The sequence below is a fragment of the Euprymna scolopes genome, chromosome 17 (assembly GCF_053919585.1).
Source record: "Euprymna scolopes isolate OS-2025 chromosome 17, ASM5391958v1, whole genome shotgun sequence".
Taxonomy (NCBI): domain Eukaryota; kingdom Metazoa; phylum Mollusca; class Cephalopoda; order Sepiida; family Sepiolidae; genus Euprymna; species Euprymna scolopes.
The window spans coordinates 108158429-108182922 of NC_136498.1; the positions used below are offsets into that span (position 1 = coordinate 108158429).

Sequence of the window (24494 nt, forward strand, 5' to 3'; positions counted from 1 at the left end):
CGAGGATAAGGGTTAAAAAGTGTGCAGTAGAAATTGGACAATATAGTAATCGTTAGTAATGGAAATTCGGTAAATTTGTTAACAAGTGGAACGGCTCATCAGGAACTTGTTTACGTTAGACTTGAAGACAACCATATTATAGTCAGCTGGAAAGCAGGAAAACGGAAGACATTACTTAGGACCTCTATCCAGTCATGGCTGACGGAACAAGAGCATGCTACCCCCATGAAGTAAATAAAGGGTTCCGTTTGAAATTATGTCCAAATTCCCAAGTTCGACAAGATACACCTGAAGAAGGTCGGAGGTTACATCGACTGAAACGTTCTGAAAATCACACTCAAGATGAGAACAGTAGTCTGATGAATCCAAATAATACAAATAACTAATCCTCATCTCAAAAATTCAGAAACGTCAAAACTCCTTTCTTTCAACAATTACTTAAAAAAACTTTTCAAATGACTGATTGCCATGGTTAATAATACTTTAGCTGAAAGTTTATCATTCAAACTCCTTGGTTTAACATTCACTTGCAACATGAATTGCAACAATTATATAGAAGATATTGCTAAGGCTGCTGCAAAGAAGGTGAACTCTTTCTATTACACTAGAAATGTACTCAGATATGACAGCATCCTGTATTTCTACAAAATGTAAAAGAAACAAATTCTTGTTTAAGCCGTCCCCATAAATAATCAAATTCCACCCAATTTCAACCATTAACGATTACTACACTACCACCTTACATTCATTAACCCTTATCCTCGAGTAGCCTTCGGGCCTTGGTAAGTGGTGAATCCCAAGTAAAAAGAAAACATGATTTACTCATGCATGGAATATTGTTGCTACACATGGGTCAGTGTATCAATCACTAGTCTCATTCTAGGGTTTAAAAAAAGAGTCTCCAATCTAATAGGTCTTGCACTGTCAACCAAGCTCGAACCCCTGTCCCATCACTGCAATGTTGCATCTCTGTGCGTGTTTGGATGGATCCTTCCGTCAATTTCAACATATGAGCTCTACCACATCAACTAAGTTTTTCGGAAATCCACACAGATGATTTTAGTTATAGTGGTGAAGGCTTTGTGCAGAACCAACCACACTTTTTGGTATAACTGCTAATTTCAGTCGGTGCAATGGCTGCCACAAGACAGAGCAGACAGTAGACCTCAGGTTTTTACATCAGAGTGTTCCATCTCCTAGATGCATGTCTTAACGAAGACTGAGGGTGCATCTCTCCCAGTGGATTAAACGCGTCCCAGGATACCAACCTGGAAATTTCTACATCCAGCATGGTACATACAGTACCTAGTACCCATGCGGTACTGGCCTGGCTCATCGTTGCTTAACTTCAGTGATCTGGTGAGAACTGGCGTTTCAACTTGATTATGTTGTATACGTATGCTTTTTGTACAAGTACCTTAATAGAATGTGCTCCGACGAACTTATAACACTAGTGCAAAATAGCTCTTGACTAAACCAAACAAGCAGCAAAATCCCACATCTTCATTAACCTGCTGAAATTTAATGTGAAAAGACGTCTTATTGCTCAACTCCCTACTTAGACACTCTCTGTAGGCATGGTCCCTAATTTACAGTAACTCCTTACATTTCAGTGGCAAAGTGCTTTTCTGGGGTGAATATGAATAAAAAAAAAAATAATTAAGATTTCAATTCGTTTAACCACACTGAAGGATTGAGATACAATAAAACAATCTCTGTGGATTACAATGTATGCTCTACTATGCTTCGAAGGGTGTTGAGCACTGTGCTAAGTGCAATCATCAGCTGTCATTAATGATAATACAAAGCCCTCCACAAAAGCAAATAGAACACTCTTCATAGACTGATATTGTTTCTATAAAAAGTAATTTTCTCACTCCTTTGCTTGTGCCGATAACATAATTGATGGAAGATCGAACTGCTGATAAAACGATCAGGTTTCAATCTCAAGGTTGCCATTACAGTTAATGGATGCGAAGCGTGAACGTAGACTCCACAATATCATTGGATTTCATGTAGAGTTGTGTCTAATGTTGGCATAGAACAGTATTTTATTTGGCATCCTCAAAATTTAAGGAGAGATTTTTTTTAATCAATTCTTTACTGAATAACAAAAAAAAAAAAAAAAAAAAAAAAAAACAGGTCTTACTTTGTCAATGGAGTGATTGGAAATGCTAAAAAGCTCCTGTTTTTCCAAGGAATGTTTAGAACTGGAAAAAAAAAAAAAAGGCAAACTTATTTCATTATTTGTGAGAAAATTTATGGCCAAAAACCATTCAAGGATAACGATCAATGAGTTGGATGGATTGTCAGTTTAACAATGAAGAATATTATGAGAGGGTTGGAAATAATGAATATAATGAAGTTTAATTATGACGAGTATTTGTTGACATTGAATTTTAAGACAAATTTTAAGACAACCCTGTTGTAGTCAGCAGGGAAGCAGTCCCATGCTATTCTGTTCCAAAAATAGGAAGTTCTTGGAAAGAAACTCTGCTTATGGAAACCCCTCCTAATGCAAGACTAGATACATATAGAAAGAAAGTAAAGCTCTTTTCAGACATAGTAGAAAAATGAGTTCATGCTGTGAATGTCTTATGATATGAGGAACCAGAGACAAGCACTTACCATGGAAATAACAATAGAGTACAGAAAGACTAGCAACATCTCTGCTGTGAGAAAAGAGCTTTTTTTTTGTAAGGGTTAAAAGAACTGTCAGTTGGATGATGTGTGCGGTTAAAAGAAATTGGAAACAGTGGGAAGAATGGGCAAAAGACTTAGAGAAAAGAAGCGATCGTCTACACTAGATTATTGTCAAGGCAAAGGGAAATGAGGTGGTTTAGTGGTTAACAATGCAGACTGACGATCTGAGTGTACCAAGTTCGAATCCAGTTTGTTCCACAAAATCACTTTCACTTAGGATATTGGCAACATTCACGTGGTCCCTCCCCGCAATCCTCGAGGTCTTTCTAGAAAGAATTCTGACTAGAAAAATATCGGGGAAACCAATACCAATAGCAGAATATTGGGATTGGTATGATTATGATGAGAATGGCATGCTAATGGCATACCATAAGCAAGAACTAGTGTTGGGACGATGAATCAGAATCAGAAAAATTTGTGTCTATTTTCCGATGGTAGTAATAACAAAATATTTATTGGTTTTAAATACCAGTAAAACTTAAATCTATAGATCACCCCCCCCCCCAATGAGTTTCTATTTTTGAGAAAATGTATGCATATTAAACATGCTTTTACAGTAATCAGGGAAAAAATAACTCTATAGTATAGCATTTAGAGATTCATAAAGAATTGGAATCGAGATCAGGAATTTAGCACGGAATCGGTAATTGTATCGGAATCGAGAAAAATACTAGAATTGTCCCATCATTAGCAAGAACATTAATCAATTGTGATACTGCATAAACTTGCCTGGCAACATAATGTGAAATTCTATAAATTTGACGAAGTTTTTAACATCAAAGATATAGGATGGACCAGACAGAACCGATGCTATTAACAAAAGCATAACTTTTCACCTTTACTGTGACATTGATATTGTACCTTTCAAAATCATTTTACTTAGGATGTTGGCAACCTTCATGTGGTTCCTCCCATAAGTACTCATTGTCTTACTAGAAAGAATTCTGACAATAAAAATATCAGGGAAACCAATGCCAACAATAAAATCTTCAGATTCATGAGGATGACTGTCAAAGCAAGAGTAATTCTTCCGAGCAGCACTTCTCTAAATGTGGCAGCACTACTCCATCCTGGGATGTTTATGACTCTTAATGGGTAGAGGATTGCAGTCAGGTTCTTTCTGGAGTGATAGAATGATCCAATTTTTCAGCATGGATGGAGTAAATATTGTCTCGCTACACATGTCGTGTTTTGGGGTTTTTAAGTTTATGAATAAACTGATTTGCATCCTCATTATTTTCGTTTTGAACCAACCTCCAGCTATGGGCAAATAGCTCCACAGTTTTGCAGACGCCTTGGGAAGACAAAGACTATGAGAGCAAATAACATCACAACAACAATCGGTTTGGAAATTCAATCGGCAGATGGTGAAGCACTGCAACACCTTCCCAACAACTCTTGCAGCTGTGATGGTTTGCCTTTCCGTCGGACTTTGTCTGCAATGCCAAGAAAGTAACCCTGGTAACTAAGAAAACCTTCGTCCCTTTATCGCCTGGCCAAGCCTGCATTTAGAGAAGCAACTCCAACTTCAAATGTATAGCTACAACAGATACTGCAGTGCAACACATATAGAAAACGATTGTCTCAGGAGATAGAAGGCTGCCATCAGAATGTTCCACACTTAGCTTTTTTTTTTTTCTTTTTTTTTTTTTACACAGTGATCATCACTTATCAAGGCCCGGAAGCCACTCAGGGATAAGGGTTATTGCAAGTACATTACGTTAGTGTAGAGATTTGATGAAGTGTTTACTTAAGGGGGCAATTCATCAGGAACCTGTTAACATTGGACTTGAACACATCCAAGTTATAGTCCTGTGGGAATCAGGCAGACGGAACAGAGTTCCACAGGTGTGCAGCTCCAAGAAAGAAGCCCTGTTCATGGAATCCGCGTTCCGATTTAGGCACAGATAAAGAGTGGGGGAAATTTTTCACAGTGGATTCAGCTAGACGGGTGTTTTTCGTGAAAGATTGGCGAGGGGGGGACAAGAGATTGGAGTTCAGACGGGCACCTGCCATGGAAATAACGATAAAACAAGGATAGGCTCGCAACGTCTCTTCTGTGGGAGAGAGGTTGCAGGGTAGAGAAAAGGGCATCCCCCACTAAGCCACAAAGTCTATTTTGTACTCTGTCAAGGCAGGATAGGCTGTTTTTAGCAGCTCCTGCCCAGATATGGCAACAGTATTCCATCCTTGGACGTACTTGGCTTTTATATAGATAGAGAATTGCATCAGTAGTGAGATATCTTCTGGAGCGGTAGAAGGATCCCACCATCTTTCCAGCGACCTTGGCAACAGACTTGATGTACGTGTTCCATTTCAGATAAGGAGTAAAGGTCAAACCCAGAAGCTTGTCAAAACACGGGGCCTCACCCAGACGAGAGCCATCCATCACAATTGATGCCAGATGGGGATCAGAACGTTGGTGATCTAAGGATAGGAGTTTGGTTTTGGATGCATTAAAGGTAACCAGCCACATCTTCCCCCACTGAACCACGCGCTTGAGATCAGAGGAGAGAGAATCAGAGAGAACTTTGTCATTTAAAGCTTTTGATGTGTTGCCGTAGATGAGAAAACATTTATGATATAGGTCGTGTCATCAGCATAGATGTCAACGAATGATTTAAGTATGTGTAAGCATGTTTTATAGAGTAGATATTACCCATTTGTTTAATGACAAGCAATATGGATTTCATCTCATAAGATCAACGGTGATGTCCTGATTGTAGTAGGCCTCTGTTAGTCAGGGTCGACCATGAGTGACACAGCATTTTAGATGCTAGTCTGGGTAATGTGATATGAAAAACAGGTTGTTTTCTACGTAGCAGTTTGAGACTAATGCCATCGCAGGTGCTGGTAGTATGAAGTTATAGGTAACACTGAACTATCTTAGGGGCTTTTTTTTCTCAATGTTTACTTCTGAAAGTTTCCCCTGGATGAGTATTCTAGAAGGCAGGCGAGATTTGAAATCAGGGGTTACCTTGCCATACATGGACTGCCTGTAATACCACACAGAATCAATGAATCTATCAATGAGGGCTTTATCTTTTGGGTGATAGTTCTTTTTAGGAATTTTATAGCATTTGCTTCACAATATTTCTAAAGAATATCATAAATGTTTTCTCAACTATTAAATCCTTATTCTCTGAAATGTCAATGCGAGTCGACGGATGGCAGATATTTTAGTAATATTATGTCTAAATATATAAAGTGCCTTTAATAGGCTTTCAGACTTCTTTTGTACAGGCATTTAAAACTGTCGTTGACCCTTGAGAATTCAGTATGCTATTGCTATAATTTTATGATTTCAGGTTCAAATGATTGGTTGGTTGGTTGTTTTTTTTTTTTACGGCATATCAATCCTTTTCGGGTTATTTAATGCCGAATCCAAAGATTTTGAAGAAAACATTTTTTAATAGAATATATTTGTTGTTTTCACGTCGGTTTCTATTTAACCCATAGTTGGGACCCTAACAGGTACTACCACTTCGGGTCAGAGTGGACCTGGGAGCAATGGTAATTAAAGGGTGGCTCCACACTCCCCAAAGCCCACAAGTTGGGGCCTCACCACTGGATATAGTTTAAGGTCATATCCAGGACCCCCATTGAGGGACTTTTACCCTCTGCAGGGGGGCAGTCGGCGTATTCTAATGCCCCACCGACAGGGCCCAGGTTCAAATGAACAGCTACAACAGCAATTGGAATACACCCTACTAAAGCTTGATTGTCACAGCTGGTGTATTTCAAAATATAATCTGGATGTGAGGACGCTTTAGAAGAACGATATACAATAAAATTCTGTTTTAAACTTGGAAAAAATGTCACAGAAACATATGGAATGCTTCAAACTGCTTTTGGACCATCTTGCATGAATTAAGCATCAGTTTTTGAATGGCATAAGAAATTCAAGTCTGTGAGGAATGATGAGAGAGAGATGTGGGAGGGGTTAGGATTTCATGGATATGGACCGTTTTGTGCCTATAGAGACAATAAGTGCACAGTTTGATGTCAGTGTGGGAACTGTACACATAATTATTCGCAAGGAAATGAAGATACGAAAGATTTGCGCAAAATATATCCCAAAGGTGCTCCATCCTTGTCATAGACTATTTAACCAAGATGGCCATCAAGACAGTTCCTCACCCTCCCTATATTCCAGACCTTGCTCCCTGTGACTTTTGTTTATTCTGTACGCTCAAAGAAAACCATAGAAGCTGTCGTTATGAAACAATTGAGGAGATAAAAGATGCTGTGACAAGGATTATTTATACGCTCACAAAAGAAAACATTCCTGGAGCCTTTCAGAAGTTGTTGAAATAGTATAGGTGCATTGCAACCAGAGGAGATTACTGGTGTTTCTTTTGTGTACTATCAATAAAAGTGCCCATGCAAGAAAGTCTGGAAACTTACTGAAGGAACCTCATATACATATACATATATATATATATATATATATATATATATATATATGTACATATATATATATATATGTACATATATATATATATGTACATATATATATATATATATATGTGTACATATATATATATATATGTACATATATATATATATATATATATGTACATATATATATATATATGTACATATATATATATATATATATATATATGTACATATATATATATATATATGTACATATATATATATATATGTACATATATATATATGTACATATATATATATGTACATATATATATATATATATATGTACATATATATATATATGTAGACTAGCAGAAGTACTCGTTGACTGCGTTCAATAACAGCCCACAGAAAATGGACTGTCATTGATGAAAGTATGATAGGTTATGAAAAGGAGGGGGTTGTAAAGAGATAGGTTTTGATACTCAAAAATTTTACCCTAAGCAAAATATGATGAAAGTAAAGATAATTTTCACGAAAATATATTTTTTATATCAACTTTGTTTCCATTCGTAGCCAAGTCAAGAGCGACCAACAAAATGATGTTTCCTTACAAAGAGAAAATGTTATATATATAATAATATAAATATACTAGAAATAAATGTTACCATAGTCAATAAAAGTTACTTTTATGGTAGAAAAGTTCATTGGTTTGTATTTTTAAGTAGTTTGTAATTTTTTTTTTTTTTTTGATTCACGAACCGGTTTAAAAAAAAATCAAAATGGCAGTGACTTTGAAATGGAGAGCCCCGTTTTCAATTTTAATATATTTTTATATATATATATATATATATATATATATATATATATATATATATATATATATAAATCAAGCACGTCTGATTGAACACATCTGAGTTCTTTTTTCTGATTTTGTTGTATATCTTTTCAATTCGCTGAGCAGTCTTTTTTATTTCAGCAGGCATGTTGTATATTATGGCGCCCAAAAGTTGTTGTTCAGCCATATTCTTCTCAAGCGCTTTCAATCAGTGCATCTGATCATCGTCAGGAGCGATTGTTGTTGTCATTTTCTTTATTGAGGCTTGGTGTATTTATAGTTAGTTAGTTCTATTATTATTATTATTATTATTATTATTATTATTATTGGTTATAAAGGTAGGTGCAGGATGGGTGGAGGCGAATTATTTTTGATTTTCTTATTTTATATTTTATTTATTTAGTTTAGTTATTGAATACAGTTCGTATATTTGTCCCGATATTAAATGAGATCCGGTTAATATCAGGTCAAATATACTGTTTTCAGGGAAATCTTTCTTGCCTCAACAGAGTACAAAATCGACTCCATATCGGCAACCTCTTCCTCACAGAAGAGACGTTACAAGTCTTTTTTCCTCTATCGGTATTTGCATGGCAAGTGTTCAACTAAGTACTAATAAAAATATTGCTCAGAATTAAATATAAAAATCGGTAAAATAGATTAAAAATATATTTCGTTGATTTTAACAATATGTGTTTTATTTGACTGACTTTACTTTATATAATAGATAATATCAATATCTGATTTCTTTTGAATGAACATAAATTGACTTACCTACTTTCATCCCCTGCAGCATTGTAAGCATTCAAATCCAGCACGACATCGAGGTCAATTCTAAAAAGAGAAAGAGTTAATATTCCATTTGATTTACTTTGTTTGATCCATGGATATATTAGCTGATCAAATGCCAAAATACATTATTTACTTCAAACAACATATGTATAATAAAAAGCTATACAAACGGCTGGGAGGGAAAAGGAGGTTCATAGGGGGGGAGAGAGGAGAAGAGAGAAAGAAAAGGAGGTTCATAGGGAGGGAGAGAGGAGAAGAGAGAAAGAAAAGGAGGTTCATAGGGAGGGAGAGAGGAGAAGAGAGAAAGAAAAGGAGGTTCATAGGGAGGGAGAGAGGAGAAGAGAGAAAGAAAAGGAGGTTCATAGGGAGGGAGAGAGGAGAAGAGAGAAAGAAAAGGAGGTTCATAGGGAGGGACAGAGGAGAAAAGAGAAAGAAAAAAAAAAAGGATTAAGTATAAATTTTGTTCCAATCCAAAAGTCAAAAGTTATTGTTGAAAAAGTTTTTGTTTCCAATTCTTAATATTTTCAAATATGAAAATCTATCTTTTCAGATTAATGCTAGCCGCCTGCTCGCCGTTGTCCGGTAATAAAATATGCTTATATATGATATCATGCAGATTGTGTATTTATTATTACATTGTACCCAATATATAATAGTGATTTCAAAAAAATTCAATTACTTTTGATGTTTCTGAATTTTTGAGATGAGGATTGGATATTCATATTAGTTGGATTCATCAAACTACTGTTTTCATCTTGAGTGTGATTTTGACAACGTTTCGGTCGATGTAACCTCTAACCTTCTTCAGGTGTATCTTGTCAAACTCGGGAATGTTTCTGTCAAACTCGGGAATTTTGACGGAATTTCAAACAGAACCCTTTATTTACTTCACAAGGGTAGTATGCTCTTGTTCCATCAGCCATCACTGGATAGAGGTCCTAATTAATTCGCAGTTGTATTTTTCAGTCGCCCACACTGAGGATTGAACCTTTAACCTTCAGGAGCATATCACTTTTACAATTGATTTTTCCAATTACTCTAACCACTGTGCCACAGGTCCTTGCGAATTACTTAGGACCTCTATCCAGTAATGGCTGACAGAACAAGAGCACGCTACCCCTGTGAAGTAAATAAAGTGTTCCGCTTGAAGTTCTATCCAAATTCCTGAGTTTGACAGAAACATTCCTTAGTTCAACAAGATACACCTGAAGAAGGTTGGAGGTTACATCGACCGAAATGTTGTGAAAATGACACTCAAGATGAGAGCAGTAGTCTGATGAATCCAAATGATACGAATAACCAATCTTTTAAAAAAAAAAAAAAAAAAAAAAAAAAAACATTCAGCAACGTTTTACAATTATATTAAAAATTAAAAGGATGATATTTTGGAAAAATCAAACCAGCATAATTTAAAAGGCAAAAAGAAAGTAAAAATGAAAAGTAAAAATTCTCCCGGGCAGCATCGAGTAGGGACAGCTAGTTTATTATTCTTCTATCTTTATTTTTCACCACCAGCTCTCTGATCTCCACTTAGGCCCAATTAAAATGAATGGTTCTCATTTTGAAGAAACACCTTGCTCTGATCAAACTCCTGGAACTGACTTTCGTACTCGACCTAACATACATAAGACTTGCATGAGATGCATTCATATGGTTGCTGGAAAAATGATTGGATCATTTTACCGTTCAAGTAGGTATCTCACTCTCAACACAATCCTCTAACTGTATGAGAGCCAAATAAGTCCTAAGATGGAGTACTAGTCCCACATCTGGAAAGGGGCTGCTGAGAGCACCCTTGCCTGTCTCGACAAAGTACAAAACCAGCTTCAAAATCAAATGAATGATGCTCTTTCCTCACTGTAAGAGCCATAGCAAGTCTATCTCTGTTCTATCATTATTTGCGTGGCAGGGGCTTGGCTGAGCTTCAATCTATGGCCATCCCCTTGTAAAGTATTCACAGCAAACGCTCACTTTGCTACAACCACTGCCAACAATTTTTCTTACTCTCTACCTGCACCTAAAACTAAACAAAAATTCCATGAGCAAAGTTTCTTTCGTAGAATTGCCTCCCTGTGGAGCACAACACAACAGGGCTGTTTCCGAGCTGACTATAAAATGGTCGTTTTCAAGTGCAATGTAAACAAATTCTTGTTGAACCGTCTCGTAAATAATGAATTTCTACCTAACTTCCACCATTACCATTTATCACGGTGCTCACTCATTAACACTTATCCTCGAGTCTACCATTATTTTCATGGCAGGAGCTTGAATGAGCTTCAGTTTATGCACCTCCACCCCCCCCCCATAAAACGTCAGCGACAAACACTCATCTAGCTACAACCGCCTTTTGGTCAAGATCAAAGTGTAGTATCTGTTCTTCGGATGCGGCACTTCTATTTCTTGTTCTCTTTCGGTGGAGGAGAAATCCTTCACGACTGAGACAATTTTTATTTTTGTACCTTTTCTCCACGTTAAAAAACGACCCTGGTGTCTAACTCTGTCCCGTGGGGAGGCATAGTAAATAGGTACAACCACTATCAACAATTTTCCTTACTCTCTGTCTGTGCCTGAAACTAAACGAAAATTCCATGGAGAAAGTTTCACTCCTAGAACTGTTCATCTGTGGCACGCAATATCACGGGGTTGTTTCCTAGCTGGGTGACCCACCGTTGCTCGGGATTTAAAGAGGATTAACAAATGTTCAACACTTCTAATACTTTTGTTGTCAACGAAATCAGTGAAATCGCTCATTCGTCAATCAAATCAATTGATTACGAGGTTGATTCATAGCTGAATGCAACATGATCATCTTCAAGTCCAATGTAGACAAATTCTTGTTGAGCTTAAATAATCAAATCCTAGCCAATTTTCACCATTACTGATCATCACTTAGATGTATAATCCTTATTCTTGAATAGCTTCTAGTCCTTGATAAGCAGTGACCTGCTCCCCCCATCCAAAATTTAAGGAAACTGGGGTGACAAATAGAAATGTGTGGATGTGACACTTTGTCTGCTTCTATTTAACATTATCACCTTGAATTAATAGGTAGATTGTTTTTATGGTTGTGAACCAAAGTGAAGATAACACAATCTGAGACTTCTAAAACAGTTTTCTTGACATGAGCGGTCAAAATTTGGGACATATATTTATTTATACACCTAGAGGGTCCTCTGTATTTTCATCTGGGGCATGGTGGGCTGCTTGATCAACACATCAAACATTGTTGAAAGTTTATGGCTAAAATGCTCCCCAGCCCACCCGGTTTACTTGCTAACCTGGTGGACCTCACCCTCAGATCTGTGCCCCTCATAATCCAATTTTGTTTTGATACTTCACAGCATCAAAAGCACAATGCTGAAGGCTTTCAAGGATTATTTGTTTTAAATGAGCTTTAATTACCCTAGTGATTGAAGAGGGGAGGGTGAACTAGATTTGATTCAAGGGAGGAGGAGCAGTTAAAAGGAGGGAGATGTTTTTTAAGAAATGAAAGTGTTTGCCAAAGCAAAGTTTGAAAATTGGTTAAACTAATATTTGCTGTTTTAAGGCACTGGAGACATGAAATGTTGTGGAAAGCAAAAAAAAAAAAAAAAAACCTTGAGACAAAATTCAGCTGTTGGGCATGTTTGTATCTTTAAGACCAGAACCTTGACGAGAGTGAAAAAAAATGACTTACTCTTTTAGTTTTGGACATAGACCAAGAATTGGGCTGAGAAATAATTTTGGTGAAAATGATGGTGGTAGTTCTTTTTCTTCTTTTTTCTTTTTTTTTTTTAAATCTCGTTCATTTTTAGAGTTTTTTTTTCTTCTTTCTCAGAGTCTTCTACTTCGTTTTCAGGGTCTTTTTTTTCAGTTTTTCCTCTTCTTCTTTAGTTTCCTGCCCTTTCCTCTTTTCTTTCACAGAATTTTCTTCAGTCTTCTTGCTTTCCTCTTTTCTCTTTTTTCTTCAGAATTTTCTTCAGTCTCCTTCTCTTTTTTCTTTTCCAGAATTTTCTTCAGTGAAGATAATAGTGATGGTAGTCCTTTTTCTTTTTTCTAGAATCTCATTTTTTTAGTCTTTTTATCGTCTGCATTTTCAAGGACGTATTTTTCTGTCTTTTTCCTCTTCTGTTTTCAGTATCTTCTTCAGTTTCCTTCTGTTTCCTCTTCTTTTTTAGAATTTCTTTCAGTCTTCTTCTCTCTTTTTTATTGTAGAATTTTCTTCAGTCTTCTTGTCTTTCCTTTTCTTCATATCTATTCTTCGGTTTCCTTCTTTTTCCTCTTCTTTTGCAAAATTTTCCTCAGTCTTCTTATCTTTCCTCTTTTTCTTCTTCTCATCTCTTCCTCTTCTTTTGGAGAATTTTCTTGTCTTGCCTCTTCTTCAGAATCTTATTCCTCAGTTTCCTTCTCCTTTCTCTTCTTCAGCATCTTCTGCTTCTGAATCCTCTCCTCCTCCTTTTTTTTTTTTTTAGTTTTCTTTTCCTCTTTTTAAGAATCTTCTTCTTCAGTTTCTTTGTTTCCTCTTCTTTTTCAGAATTCCTTCAGGCTTCTTCTCGTTCCTCTTTTTAGTGAAGACTTTTTTTCAGCTTCTTCTCTTTCCTCTTTTTCTTCTTCTCATTTCTCCCTTTTCTTCTTCCTCTTATTCTTCAGTTTTCTTTCTTTTTCCTCTTCTTTTGCAGAAGTCGTCTTGTCTTGCCTCTTCTTCTTCTGCTTCAAAATCTTCTCCTTCAGTTTCCTTCTCCTTCCTCTTTTCTTCAGCATCTTCCTCTTCTGAATCCTCCTCTTCTTTTCCTCTTGTCTTTACCGACACTTGATCTGCTTTCAGATATATCCTTACACACCAAAAAATGTCTCCAGCTTTCCAAAAATGCTGTCTCCGGTAATGGCCTCACTGTTGGTTTCTCATCACAGACATTTAATCTATTTTTCAAGTTCTCTTTCCCCTGCTAATTCATTCTTGCCACTAATGGCAAAAACAACACAAAGCGGAAGGGGCCTTCCGAAGGGGGTCTCCACGTATGGACAGGAATAAAAACGGTTTTCACTAGTTTTGATTTTTTGTTTTCATGAATGCTTAAAGATAGCAGTTAACACCTGTGCGACAGTCTTTACCTACACTTCATAAAAACATACACATCTCCTATTATTACACTAGAGCTGAGTCAATCAACGGTTATTTCTCTAAGGCTTTTTTCTTGTTGTCTGTATATATATATATATATATATATATATATATATATATATATATATATATATATATATATACACAGGGTGTCTATAAAGTCCGTGTGCACTTTAAAAAAGTTATAACTTTTTTTGCCCGCAGAATCTTATGCACAGTAGACTTTGGCAGCCCGAGCTTTCTTGGACTTGCAGTAAAGACTTTCTTGGACTTGCAGTAAAGGATTCTTCTATGGAAGCAACACTTTCGTCACTGACACATGGCCTTCCAGACCGTGGTTTATCATGGACAGAGCCTGTCTCTTTAAATTTTTTCATCCATTTAACAATGGTGTTCCTATGAGGCGCTTTTTTTATTGTATTCAATTCTAAACTTTTTTTGTACAGCAATAGAAGATTTCAATTCAGCCAACCAAAGGACACAGTTTACTTTTTCCTCAATCGAAGCCATGGGATCAACTTGATTCTGAAAAACAAAAGAAAATATTTTTTACTTACCTAAAAATTCTTACGAATTTTGTGGTGAAAAATTATTCAATAACTATACTTAAAACTAGATACATGAAACTTTATAACATTTTTTACAGATTATTTCTATCGCAAATATAAATAAAGTTATAAATTTTTTAAAGTGCACACGAACTTTATGGACACCCCTCTCTCTCTCTCTCTCTCTCTCTCTCTCTCTATATATATATATATATATATATATATATATATATATATATATATATATATATATATATATATAAAAGTATTTCTTCAAAACTCCACGGATTAAGGACTATCCACTTATCTAGTGTTTCCTTAACCTATCTATCTAGTGTTTCCTTTCAGATTAAATGTTTTTAACTCTTTTTTAAAGGGTTTATTAACATGTTTTATTAACTTATTTGCTCGTATATATATATATATATATATATATATATATATATATATATATATATATAGTAAGGTGATTGCTAATTTATAATTGAAATTAAAAATATGTTTCATAAGAAGGAACACAACAAAGCCAATAAATTGTACGATCGTTTCAGAAACGATGTTTTTATTGAGATAGACATTAGGCCACGGACAATAATTTTAACATATAGTTTTTTTTTTTTTTTTTGGAAACAAAGTCTCCTCATCAGCAAAAATATTGGGTGTTTTTTTTTATAAAAGACACCATAAATAAACCTAGCATTTTTTTAAGTAAGGCAGATGTATCTTCTAATGGTTCGCCTTTTGAAAATCGTAATTATTGTCAAAGCATTCATTTGGATGTTAGATGTAGCTTATAATATATATATATATATATAGTCTTTGAAGTTTTTCTTAACATTTGAAACTACACAAAAAATTACTTTTTATCATTCGTTAAAAAAAAAGAAAAAAAAAAAAAAAACACTTAGTCAGTAAGTCATTTAATCACCTGCAATCACTGCATCAACTCTCTCGAATTTACTATAATACCAATTTTTTTTAATTTTTCAAGGGATCATCAGTTGTTTACCATGAAACACTGTTTCGGGGATTTATATATATATATTAATCACACAAAATACATGTTAATATAATAAGTTCAATTTTGAAAGTGATGACAATATAATTTGGTAGCAAATTTGGGTGATAAAGTTAAAAACAAAAAATCAAATGACAATATTGAAAAATGGGTACTTATGTAGATTTTGAACCGGACATCATGTTCCGGGCTTTTCTAAGTAACAAGCAGACGAGTTTGGGATAAATATCAGAAGAAGAAAAACAAAAAAATAAAAAACTAGATGTTACCTGCATATCATGGAGACTAACGGTATTATGAATTTAGTCATCTATTACATAAATCTCATTTGTCTGTTTAAATGCATGTATGTATGTATGTATGTATGTATGTATGTATGTATGTATGTATGTATGTATGTATGTATGTAAGGTCTGGTGTGGATGTGTGTTAAAAGTACACAGATGTATTAGCATCATACTATGCTTCTCCCAGACAAATCAACCCCACGTGCACGTCATGAACACTGCCACGCAGACTGGGCTCTGATGAACGGTGAGTGTTCTGCGCCATATAACTAGACCTTCACTGCCTTGTGGGCCAAGGTTCTTTTAACCAAAAGCTAAGGATGAAGTAACCCTGACAGAAACCTCCAGAGGAGCTTAGGCCCTGTAAGCTGCGGCATATATGACCCACCGGCGTGTGGAATATGCTCTGCTACCCAACAACCTAAGTCCTAGTCATGGATCAAATGGCATGGTGGGTGGAGAGGGCTCTGTAAGCCGTGGTGAAGGCAACCTCTCTAGGTGAAGGAAAACACTGATATAAAACCTGTGGTGACTGCTGCATCCAATGATGTTGACTTGCTCTTGTTCAATGTGGCAGTTGTTCAGAGAGTGGGATTGTCTCGATGCAAAGTCTTTCCTCACTATAAAAACCTTTAAGCACAGGCATTACTTGATATGCAATGGAATACACATTTTGCCATCAGTGTGTATCTCGATAATAAAAAGGCTGGCTGTAGCCTAAAACGGCAAATGAACACTCAATGAGGACTGATGTGGATATGGGTGTCAATGGAAATAAAGGCTCTGGAACATCCAAGGTCTGGTCCAGCAAGTGTTCAGGGCACCACAGCCTGGACCCGATCATCAGAAGATGTGCAGGACTGTAGAAGGTTCATAGAAGTGACCGTCCGGCACGTGCTGCTAGTGGCACTCATGTCTGCCTCATTTGAGGCAGAGATGTATTAAGTAATACTGCCATCACTATCATCATTATGTATGTATGTATGCCTAAAACTTTCTACAAAGGCGACGGATTTTCATGAGATCGGTATCATTTTGAAGCTCGACCCTTTGGCTGACAAATATCGAAAAATTGACTAAAAACATTAAATGCATAATATAAGGAAGAGTCACTTTTTTCGCCGATATTTTCGGAAGTCATCCCCTCTTTTCAATTGACTAGCCTTAATTTAAACCTTTGCCACTTCCGGTTTGGCGATGGACACAATGACAAAGATGTCATTTTTTTTTTTTCACGTTCTTTCCCTCCTTCACGGTACGAGTTCGAGCCTGCCTGCCTGCGTGCCTACTACCACTTTTTTTTTTTTTTTTTTTGCTCAACACACATCTCCAAACACCCGGACAACGCCAGGCTAGTTTTAGATAAACAATTGCAGATGCCCAAAGTAGATTTCTTTGTCAAAATAAGAAATTAATCAGATCCGCAAACGAATTGCACCTCCAGCCACATTTGTTGTTTACAGGGCCTCTCTTTGCAATGATGTATCTAATGCCTCATGTATTTCCAGACAAGAGTCACTCAAACAACAACTTTTGTTATGTAATGTAACAGAGCCACTGACACTGGGTTAGCAGCAGTAACAGCCATATGCAAATAACCAAGCTGACTGCACGATATGACAACAGGGATAAAACGTTATCAGAGATGTATTCAAGAGGTATTCTAGGCGTAGATGATTGGAGTTGTAGATGGTTCAAGACATGTTTGAGACATAAGAGACTGAAAATAGACATGTTAAGTGGAATTTTTTTCGGAGATCTTCAGTTCAAAACGGATACGTACAATATAATCCTTTTTCGATATTTTCATTTTTTAATGTCTTGATTAAACTGTACAAGTACCTCAATTTCATTATTACATTTCTTATGATTTTCTTTTCTGTTTGCAAAACAAAAAGAAAAAACTAATACTAAATTTTTTTTTTTACAAATAAGAACGTCATTAAAGTTGAACTACCTTTTAATTAGCATAGCGGGAAGATATGGTATGATTTTAACTTTATTTAGATATCACTCAAAAAAAATAATTAGGTAATAAAGTTTTTTTTAAAAGATCAACGCCATTAACACTAAAGATGCACTCCATGTCAGTCAAACGTTGTTCAGCAAAAAAGAAATGAAGTATAAAATTGAGATTCAAAAGTTTTTATCACTTTTTTATTCAGTTTCTTTTCTAAAATATCCACTTTCAAGTTTTCACTTTCAATCAATAAATCAAAGTCTAAATCTATTCCTTTTAGATCTTAACTTCACATAATCCATAACATTGTTTTAAACATTCAATTCAAAATTACTCTAAAAATCTAATAGAATTCACTTCAAACACCAGTGCAGTGTGTCAACATGATTTCTTGATGTTTTGTGGTCCGCGAGTGGCAGGAAAAGATGTTTCCTAAACATGGCCGAACAAAGACAGAGTACCATGTGTTCTACAAGGCAGATTCTAAAACAAATTGGAGTACGAGAAGATTTTTGAAGAGACAAGGCATTATTCTAGAAGTACCTGTAAATAAATGTCTGCTGTTTCAATTGAAAAGTGAGTTGAATTCTTTCCTTGCCTTCATTTCCTTGAGATTGTCTGCATACAATGTGTACGTCTCGAGTGTTGATATGTAACAACTACATTACAGTGACATAAAGGCTTATGTCATCAACCTTAATCTATACATTAATACGATAGCGTGTGTGTTATTTTCTGTGTCATGCTTACATCCGAGTCGTTTAATTGTTATGGACTTACATCTCTTGTAATAAATAATTTTGCTAAGAATTCTTCATAAGTTTCGGTTTCAGTTTCGATTATAGCTGATGGCACTCAAGTCATATGGATATATTTCTTTTTTGGAAATCGCAACTTTATAATATATATAAAAAAGTACATAGAACATTAACTCTATAATAATATATACAAAATCTGCAGGAATTAAAATATCATATTTAAGCGTACTTTGACCCAGGCGTCCATGCTAGCTTGGATAAATACTTTTGCAGTTTTAACAAAAGAGCTACAATAATATCAGAGCATCTCTATTTACGCTGAACATCTACAGAATGCCAACATCAATATATTACATATGAATGAGTTTGTTGTGGAACTTCCACAGGTCCCACTAGTGTTTATAATTAGCTTATCTATTATATTTCTCTTAGTCTGTCTATTTGTTTGCGTTTTTCTTGTAAACTACTGGTTTGATCTGGCAGAAATTTTATATGGGCCTTTGTTATAATATGATGCAGTGACATAAATATTATGATATCAGTTTCATGCACAGTTAAGGATTAAAAGGGATTAGTAAAGATTAATCATCACAATACAACATTCACTTTAGGAAATTATTGGACCAATTTGGCTGAAATTTTGTATGGATTTTTGTTATAAGATGCAGCGAACTAAGCATTATGGTATGCATTTGATGCACAGTTAGGATTAGCATTCAATGCAAAAGTGAGCACAAATTCAACCATATTCAACCATCAATTTGGTATAAGGCACGCATTCTAAGTCAATGTGCTATAACTTTTGCCGTATAATATAATGTAAGCCAACTAGGTCTGAAAATTAAGCTGAGTCCAATGAGCCTATGGAGCCATCGAAATGTAGTTATAAATGTTTTAGATTGACAGCATCTGATAATGTAGATTTCATTGTGAGACATAATAGAAAAACGTTTAGATAATTTATTTGATAAAAGTGTCTTGAGACAGATGAGTAATATTCCATTTGGATAGCTTGTTTTGTTACCTAACATTGTGCCTCCCTCCCTGCTTGAAGTGACACAAAAATCTTACCCGGAACTCACTGAAACTAGTCATCCACTCCCAACCTACCAGTAATGCCACTGCAATTTTTGTGTACCTAGGTTTCACTTCCATACACCATCACACTGCATACATATTTCTTATAGACTCTTTGGAAACACTCTGCTGGTTAGTAATGACAGAAGTTCCCTGAACTTATTCCCTCCACTCCTAACTCGGTACTCATGCAGATATTAATCCAGAATTCACTTGGCTTTCCCCAGAACATGACATCAACAGCTTGGGTTTTGGGTTTCAATTGTATCTCCATCTCTTTCATGTGCACTTCTTGCGTACCCAGGTTTCAATTCCATTCATCATCACACTGCATACACATTTCTGAAGTTTGTTTCAGTGGAGGTTTGGTTAGTGCTCTCTCACTATGTAGTTCCAGTTGAGGCCGACACTACATTGGGGCTGGGAGTAGTTAACTACAATTTTGCAGTTTCAGTTTTCTTGATTCGATATAAGGTTTCCCTATGTTTTTGGTTTTACTTCTGTAAGTGTGTAAGCCTGTGGTGGTAGTTTTATAACACTACCGCCACTCAATCACTTTGGTCAGCTCAAATGCTATTTGGGTACGACTTTAAAAACCTGGGAAAATAATTTTATATGTTAGATAAGTAAGGAGAGTAAAAAATGGATCTTCTGGCAGCAGTGTAATTCCTGCTTTCCTTATTTGACCTTAATCTATATCCGATGGTGAGACCCCAGTTTGTGGGCTTTGGGGAGTGTGGAGCCACCCCTTAATTGGCATTGCTCCCAGGTCCACTCTGACTCAGTGTGGTAGTACCTGTTAGGGTTTTAACTATGGGTTAAATAGAAACCGACTTGAAAAAAAAAAACAAATATATTCTATTAAAAAATTTCTCTTCCGAATCACTAGATTCGGCATTAAATAACCTGAAAAGGGTTGATATGCCGTAAAACAAAAACAACAAACCATTTTATCAATGTCAAGATGACGCTATCCAAAAAGTTTTCGGAGTACATAAAACTCTTCAGATCTACATGGTTTGTCTAATATATATATATATATATATATATATATATATATATATAAATATATATATATATATATATATATATATATATATATATATATATATATATATATATATAATGTGTGTGTGTAGGTAAAGAGGTCATGGGTCATGAAAGGTTGAAAAACACTGATACAATCACTGATTCGTAACACAAGTAGTCTATTCTATCTTAATGGATGACATCGTTTTGTTACTTCAGCATTTATGACGTCTTAAAGAAGCTCTAGCTGATGCTTTCAACCTGTTAAAGTGGATGACATCATCCATTGTGCACAGAGACAAACAAGATCCAAAAAAATTAGTTTTAGCAGTAAATATGAATAATTACCTAAACTCAAACAAAAATATCTTTAACAAACAAATAGAAACCGACTTGAAAACAATAAATATATTCTATTAAAAACGTTTTTCTTTAAAAGTCTTGGGATTCGGCATTAAATAACCTGAAAAGGGTTGATATGCCGTAAAACAAAAACAACCAACCTTTCCTTATTTTTGTCCTTTAGTCCTCACATTCCAAGGGTGCTGTTTCTGACAAAGAGGGAAGAATTACTGTTTTCTGTGACAGAATCTATTCCACATAACACTTATCGTTGGGAAGTTTTTCACCTTGAAGCATTATTACTATTTTTTTTTTTTTTTTAGCTTCTTACATTAAGTGGCTTCATGCCTCGTCGGAAGCGATTTCCATTAAAGAAAAAAGAGATGATCTGCAATTTCATGTATAAAATAGTTCCTGAGTATTAAATGAGGATTATTATTTTTTTTTTTTGTTAACTTTTCGGATTTCCCCGTTGCCAATCTTTCACGGAGAAAGCATTACAAAAATCTGAATACAATCACATGTAATTTAAAGCCACATTCGATGTGAGGTTCCTTTATCTTTTTGTTTTACTTCTGTTGCAGTTTCAGTTAATGTTTATATTTCATGCGTATTAATTCGAGCGTTTTCTTTAACATTCCTGTTGTTTTCATTATTGTAATCCATTGTATCTTCTCAGTCTTTCCCCCTGATTCCAATTTCTCCCATTCTCTTTCAGGATTGTTTCTAGTGTTCGAACGAGTATTGCTGTAATCTTAACTTTCTTCATCTTCCATATCCCTTCAGCTCTCTGGTCAGTTCCGTGTATTTGTTTTGCTTCTTCGTCTCTTGGGCACTTCTTGTGTATCCAGGTTTCAGTTCCATACATCTTCACACTGCATACACATTTTTGATGTTAACACTCTGCTGGTTAGTAATGACAGAAGTTCCCTGAACTTATTCCATTGACTCCTAACTCTTGCTATCATGCTGTAACGTTGTAGACCTAACACGTTGTAGCAGTCTGCGTCACAAGGAGCATAAGCCAAGTAATAACTTTCATCGACACAGGAAATTTGGAATTTAATTCAATCATTTTAGTTAAAAAAAAAATCCTTCAATTTTGAGTTAGGAAATGGTGGGGGGAGGGGCTGCCTTGATAGAGTTCAAAACCAGTTTTGAAACCTAGTAGGTGATACATTTTTTCTTCCCTGCAACCTCTTCCTGACAGAAGAGACATTGCGAGCTTGTCTCTGCTCTATCATTATTTTCATCAATAGTGCTCGTCTGAGCTCTAATCTATGGTTCCCCTCTTGTTAAACTTTCACAACAAACACCTGCCTAGCTACAACTACTATCAACATTTTCCCCCCACTTTCTATCTGTGCCTAAACACAGATTCCACGAACAAAACTTTTTTCTTAGAACTCCCCACTTGCAAAACATTGTTCCATTGGCTTGCTTCCTTCAATTCCAATGTAAACAAATTTTTGCTGAGTCATCCCCTTAAATAATCAAATTGTACCCAACTTATACCATTAACGATTACTGCGCTACCACCTTACATTCATTAACCCTTAATCAAGGCCCAAAGACCACTCGAGGATAAGTAGTGACTCCCTTGTAAAAAAAAAAAAAAAAAAGAAAATTCCTTGAAGGCTTCAGCCAGAATAAGAATGAACCGATCTGGTGTGAGTCATCGACTCTGAGTGGAGAGGAACACACAGACATAAAAAGGATGGGACAGTTCCACATGACTGAACAAGAGATATCAGACAAAGGTGACGACAATAAGATCCTGGCTCAATAAGTGTTATTGAGCCAGGGATCAAAAAGTATTGCAAAGAACAGTTGAGCCGGAATCTTTTAAGGTGGAGTCATAGCGAGGACAAGAGTTGCAGGATCTCAGAGAACTGAAAGAAAGGAACAGAAATACTGGTAAAATGAGAATCCTAATAAATTCAATCAATAATCTCCTTTGAGGAACTTGATAATTTTTTTTATTGTTGTTGTTGTTGTTGTTGTTGTTGATCCCGCTTTTCTTTTCTTTCTTTTTTTATAGAATCTTATTTCCTTTCCAAGAAACGGAGCTATATTTTTTTTTCACTCCTCATCTAGCTTTTCACACTCGAGCGATTCCAACCGAAATTTGTACACAGAAATAATCTCGTAGAAAATGTTTTCCTATGCTGACAATGCCGCGATAGGCTCCATGTAGGACTTCTGCCCATGTGAACAGTGACAGTGTTTGGGTTGCCATCGCAGAGGAAACAGACAGGCAGCCATCCATTTGCAGACTTTTTCCTTACAATGATGCAACGGCCCCCCTCCTCCCTCTCCCCTTTTTTATTTTACTTCCCTGCGGTCGGGTCCTCTTTTTTTTTTTTTTTCTTTTTAACTTTCTTTTTTTTTTCTTTTTTTTTTTTGTTATCCGACCGGCACTGTAAGGGTATTAGTTAAAGGGTCAATGTTTCTTTTATCTCATTCAATGTGACCCTCCCTCGCCGTCAAACATTCTAACCCTCTGATTAAGTGAGATTATAGCTGAGAGTAAAAATCGGAAAAGAAAAGAAAAAATAAAAACTAATAAAGGTTAGTACAATTAAAACTGACTTGCATATAAAAAAAAAACATTGTCATCATCATCGTTATCATTATGATGATGATGATCATCATCATCATCGTTATCATTATGATGATGATGATGATGATCATCATCATCAGCATCAGCAGCAGCACCGGTTGCTAAGCTACAGATCCTCACAAAACGAAAATGACGAATAATGGAATAATACATATATATATGTGACCCCCCCCCCCCGCCCCGAAATATAAATAATTTTAAATTTGGGCATATGCAATTAAAAATTAGTATTTTTGGTTGGGGGCGGGGGGGGGGAATATTGTAGTAAATTTTTATTTTTCAAGAGTATATTTATTTTATTAATTTACAAATGCACACATATATATATATATATATATATATACACACAAAGTGGAACCATAAAACTGTCGCCTGAGAAAAGATGACATGATTCCATTTCCGTTTGATGAAAACCAGTCTTCTTGTTTGTTGCAGACCATCTACTAGTTGGCCAGTTGTGTACAAATCCAAAGAATGATAGGAGCCTTCTATCATGTCTGAAAGTGACACAATGTTCAACGAGCGAGATCGGAGATGCGCCGCTGTACAACTCATGCTCTCTACCGATCCCAGTTATGACAACGGGACCATTGCCAGCAGCCTCAAAATGCAAATCTAAATAACAGGGACGTGTCCAGGGTGATGAAAACAAAGTTTCCAGCCACAGTTATGGTCTTTGGTGTGGTTTCAAGTAAAGGCCACATCATGCCACCTCTATGTCGGTTCGAAAGTCAACACCAAAGTGTACCTAGATGTGCTGAAGAGTGTGGTGATCCCATGGTGCAATGAGGTAGCGGCTAGCAGACCCTGGGTGTGGCAGTAGGACTTGGCGCTAACCCATAAGTCCAAAGAAACCCAGGCTTGGCTTCAGAAAGAATGCTACAACTTTGTACCCTTCTCTTACTGGCCTTCTTCCTCGCTCAACCTAAACCCGCTGGACTACTTCCTCCATCGAGAACATCACCAACATAACCTCCCACAACACCAAAGCATACCTGATCGCCACCATCTGTCGAGTATACACAAAGCTCCAGCCGG

General features: G+C 36.0%; 1 protein-coding gene across 1 annotated transcript in view; it reads right to left on the reverse strand.

The window, feature by feature from the left end:
- The window catches only part of LOC145296866 (zinc-regulated GTPase metalloprotein activator 1-like), a 269322-nt gene that overhangs the window by 41741 nt on the left and 203087 nt on the right, over nucleotides 1–24494 (reverse strand). The window contains exons 11-12 of the mRNA XM_080143000.1: nucleotides 8696–8755; nucleotides 2150–2210 (exon numbers count right to left, since the gene is read on the reverse strand). Of these exons, the coding sequence (XP_079999126.1) occupies nucleotides 2150–2210; nucleotides 8696–8755 (121 nt within the window). The remainder of the gene's footprint in view (nucleotides 1–2149; nucleotides 2211–8695; nucleotides 8756–24494) is intronic.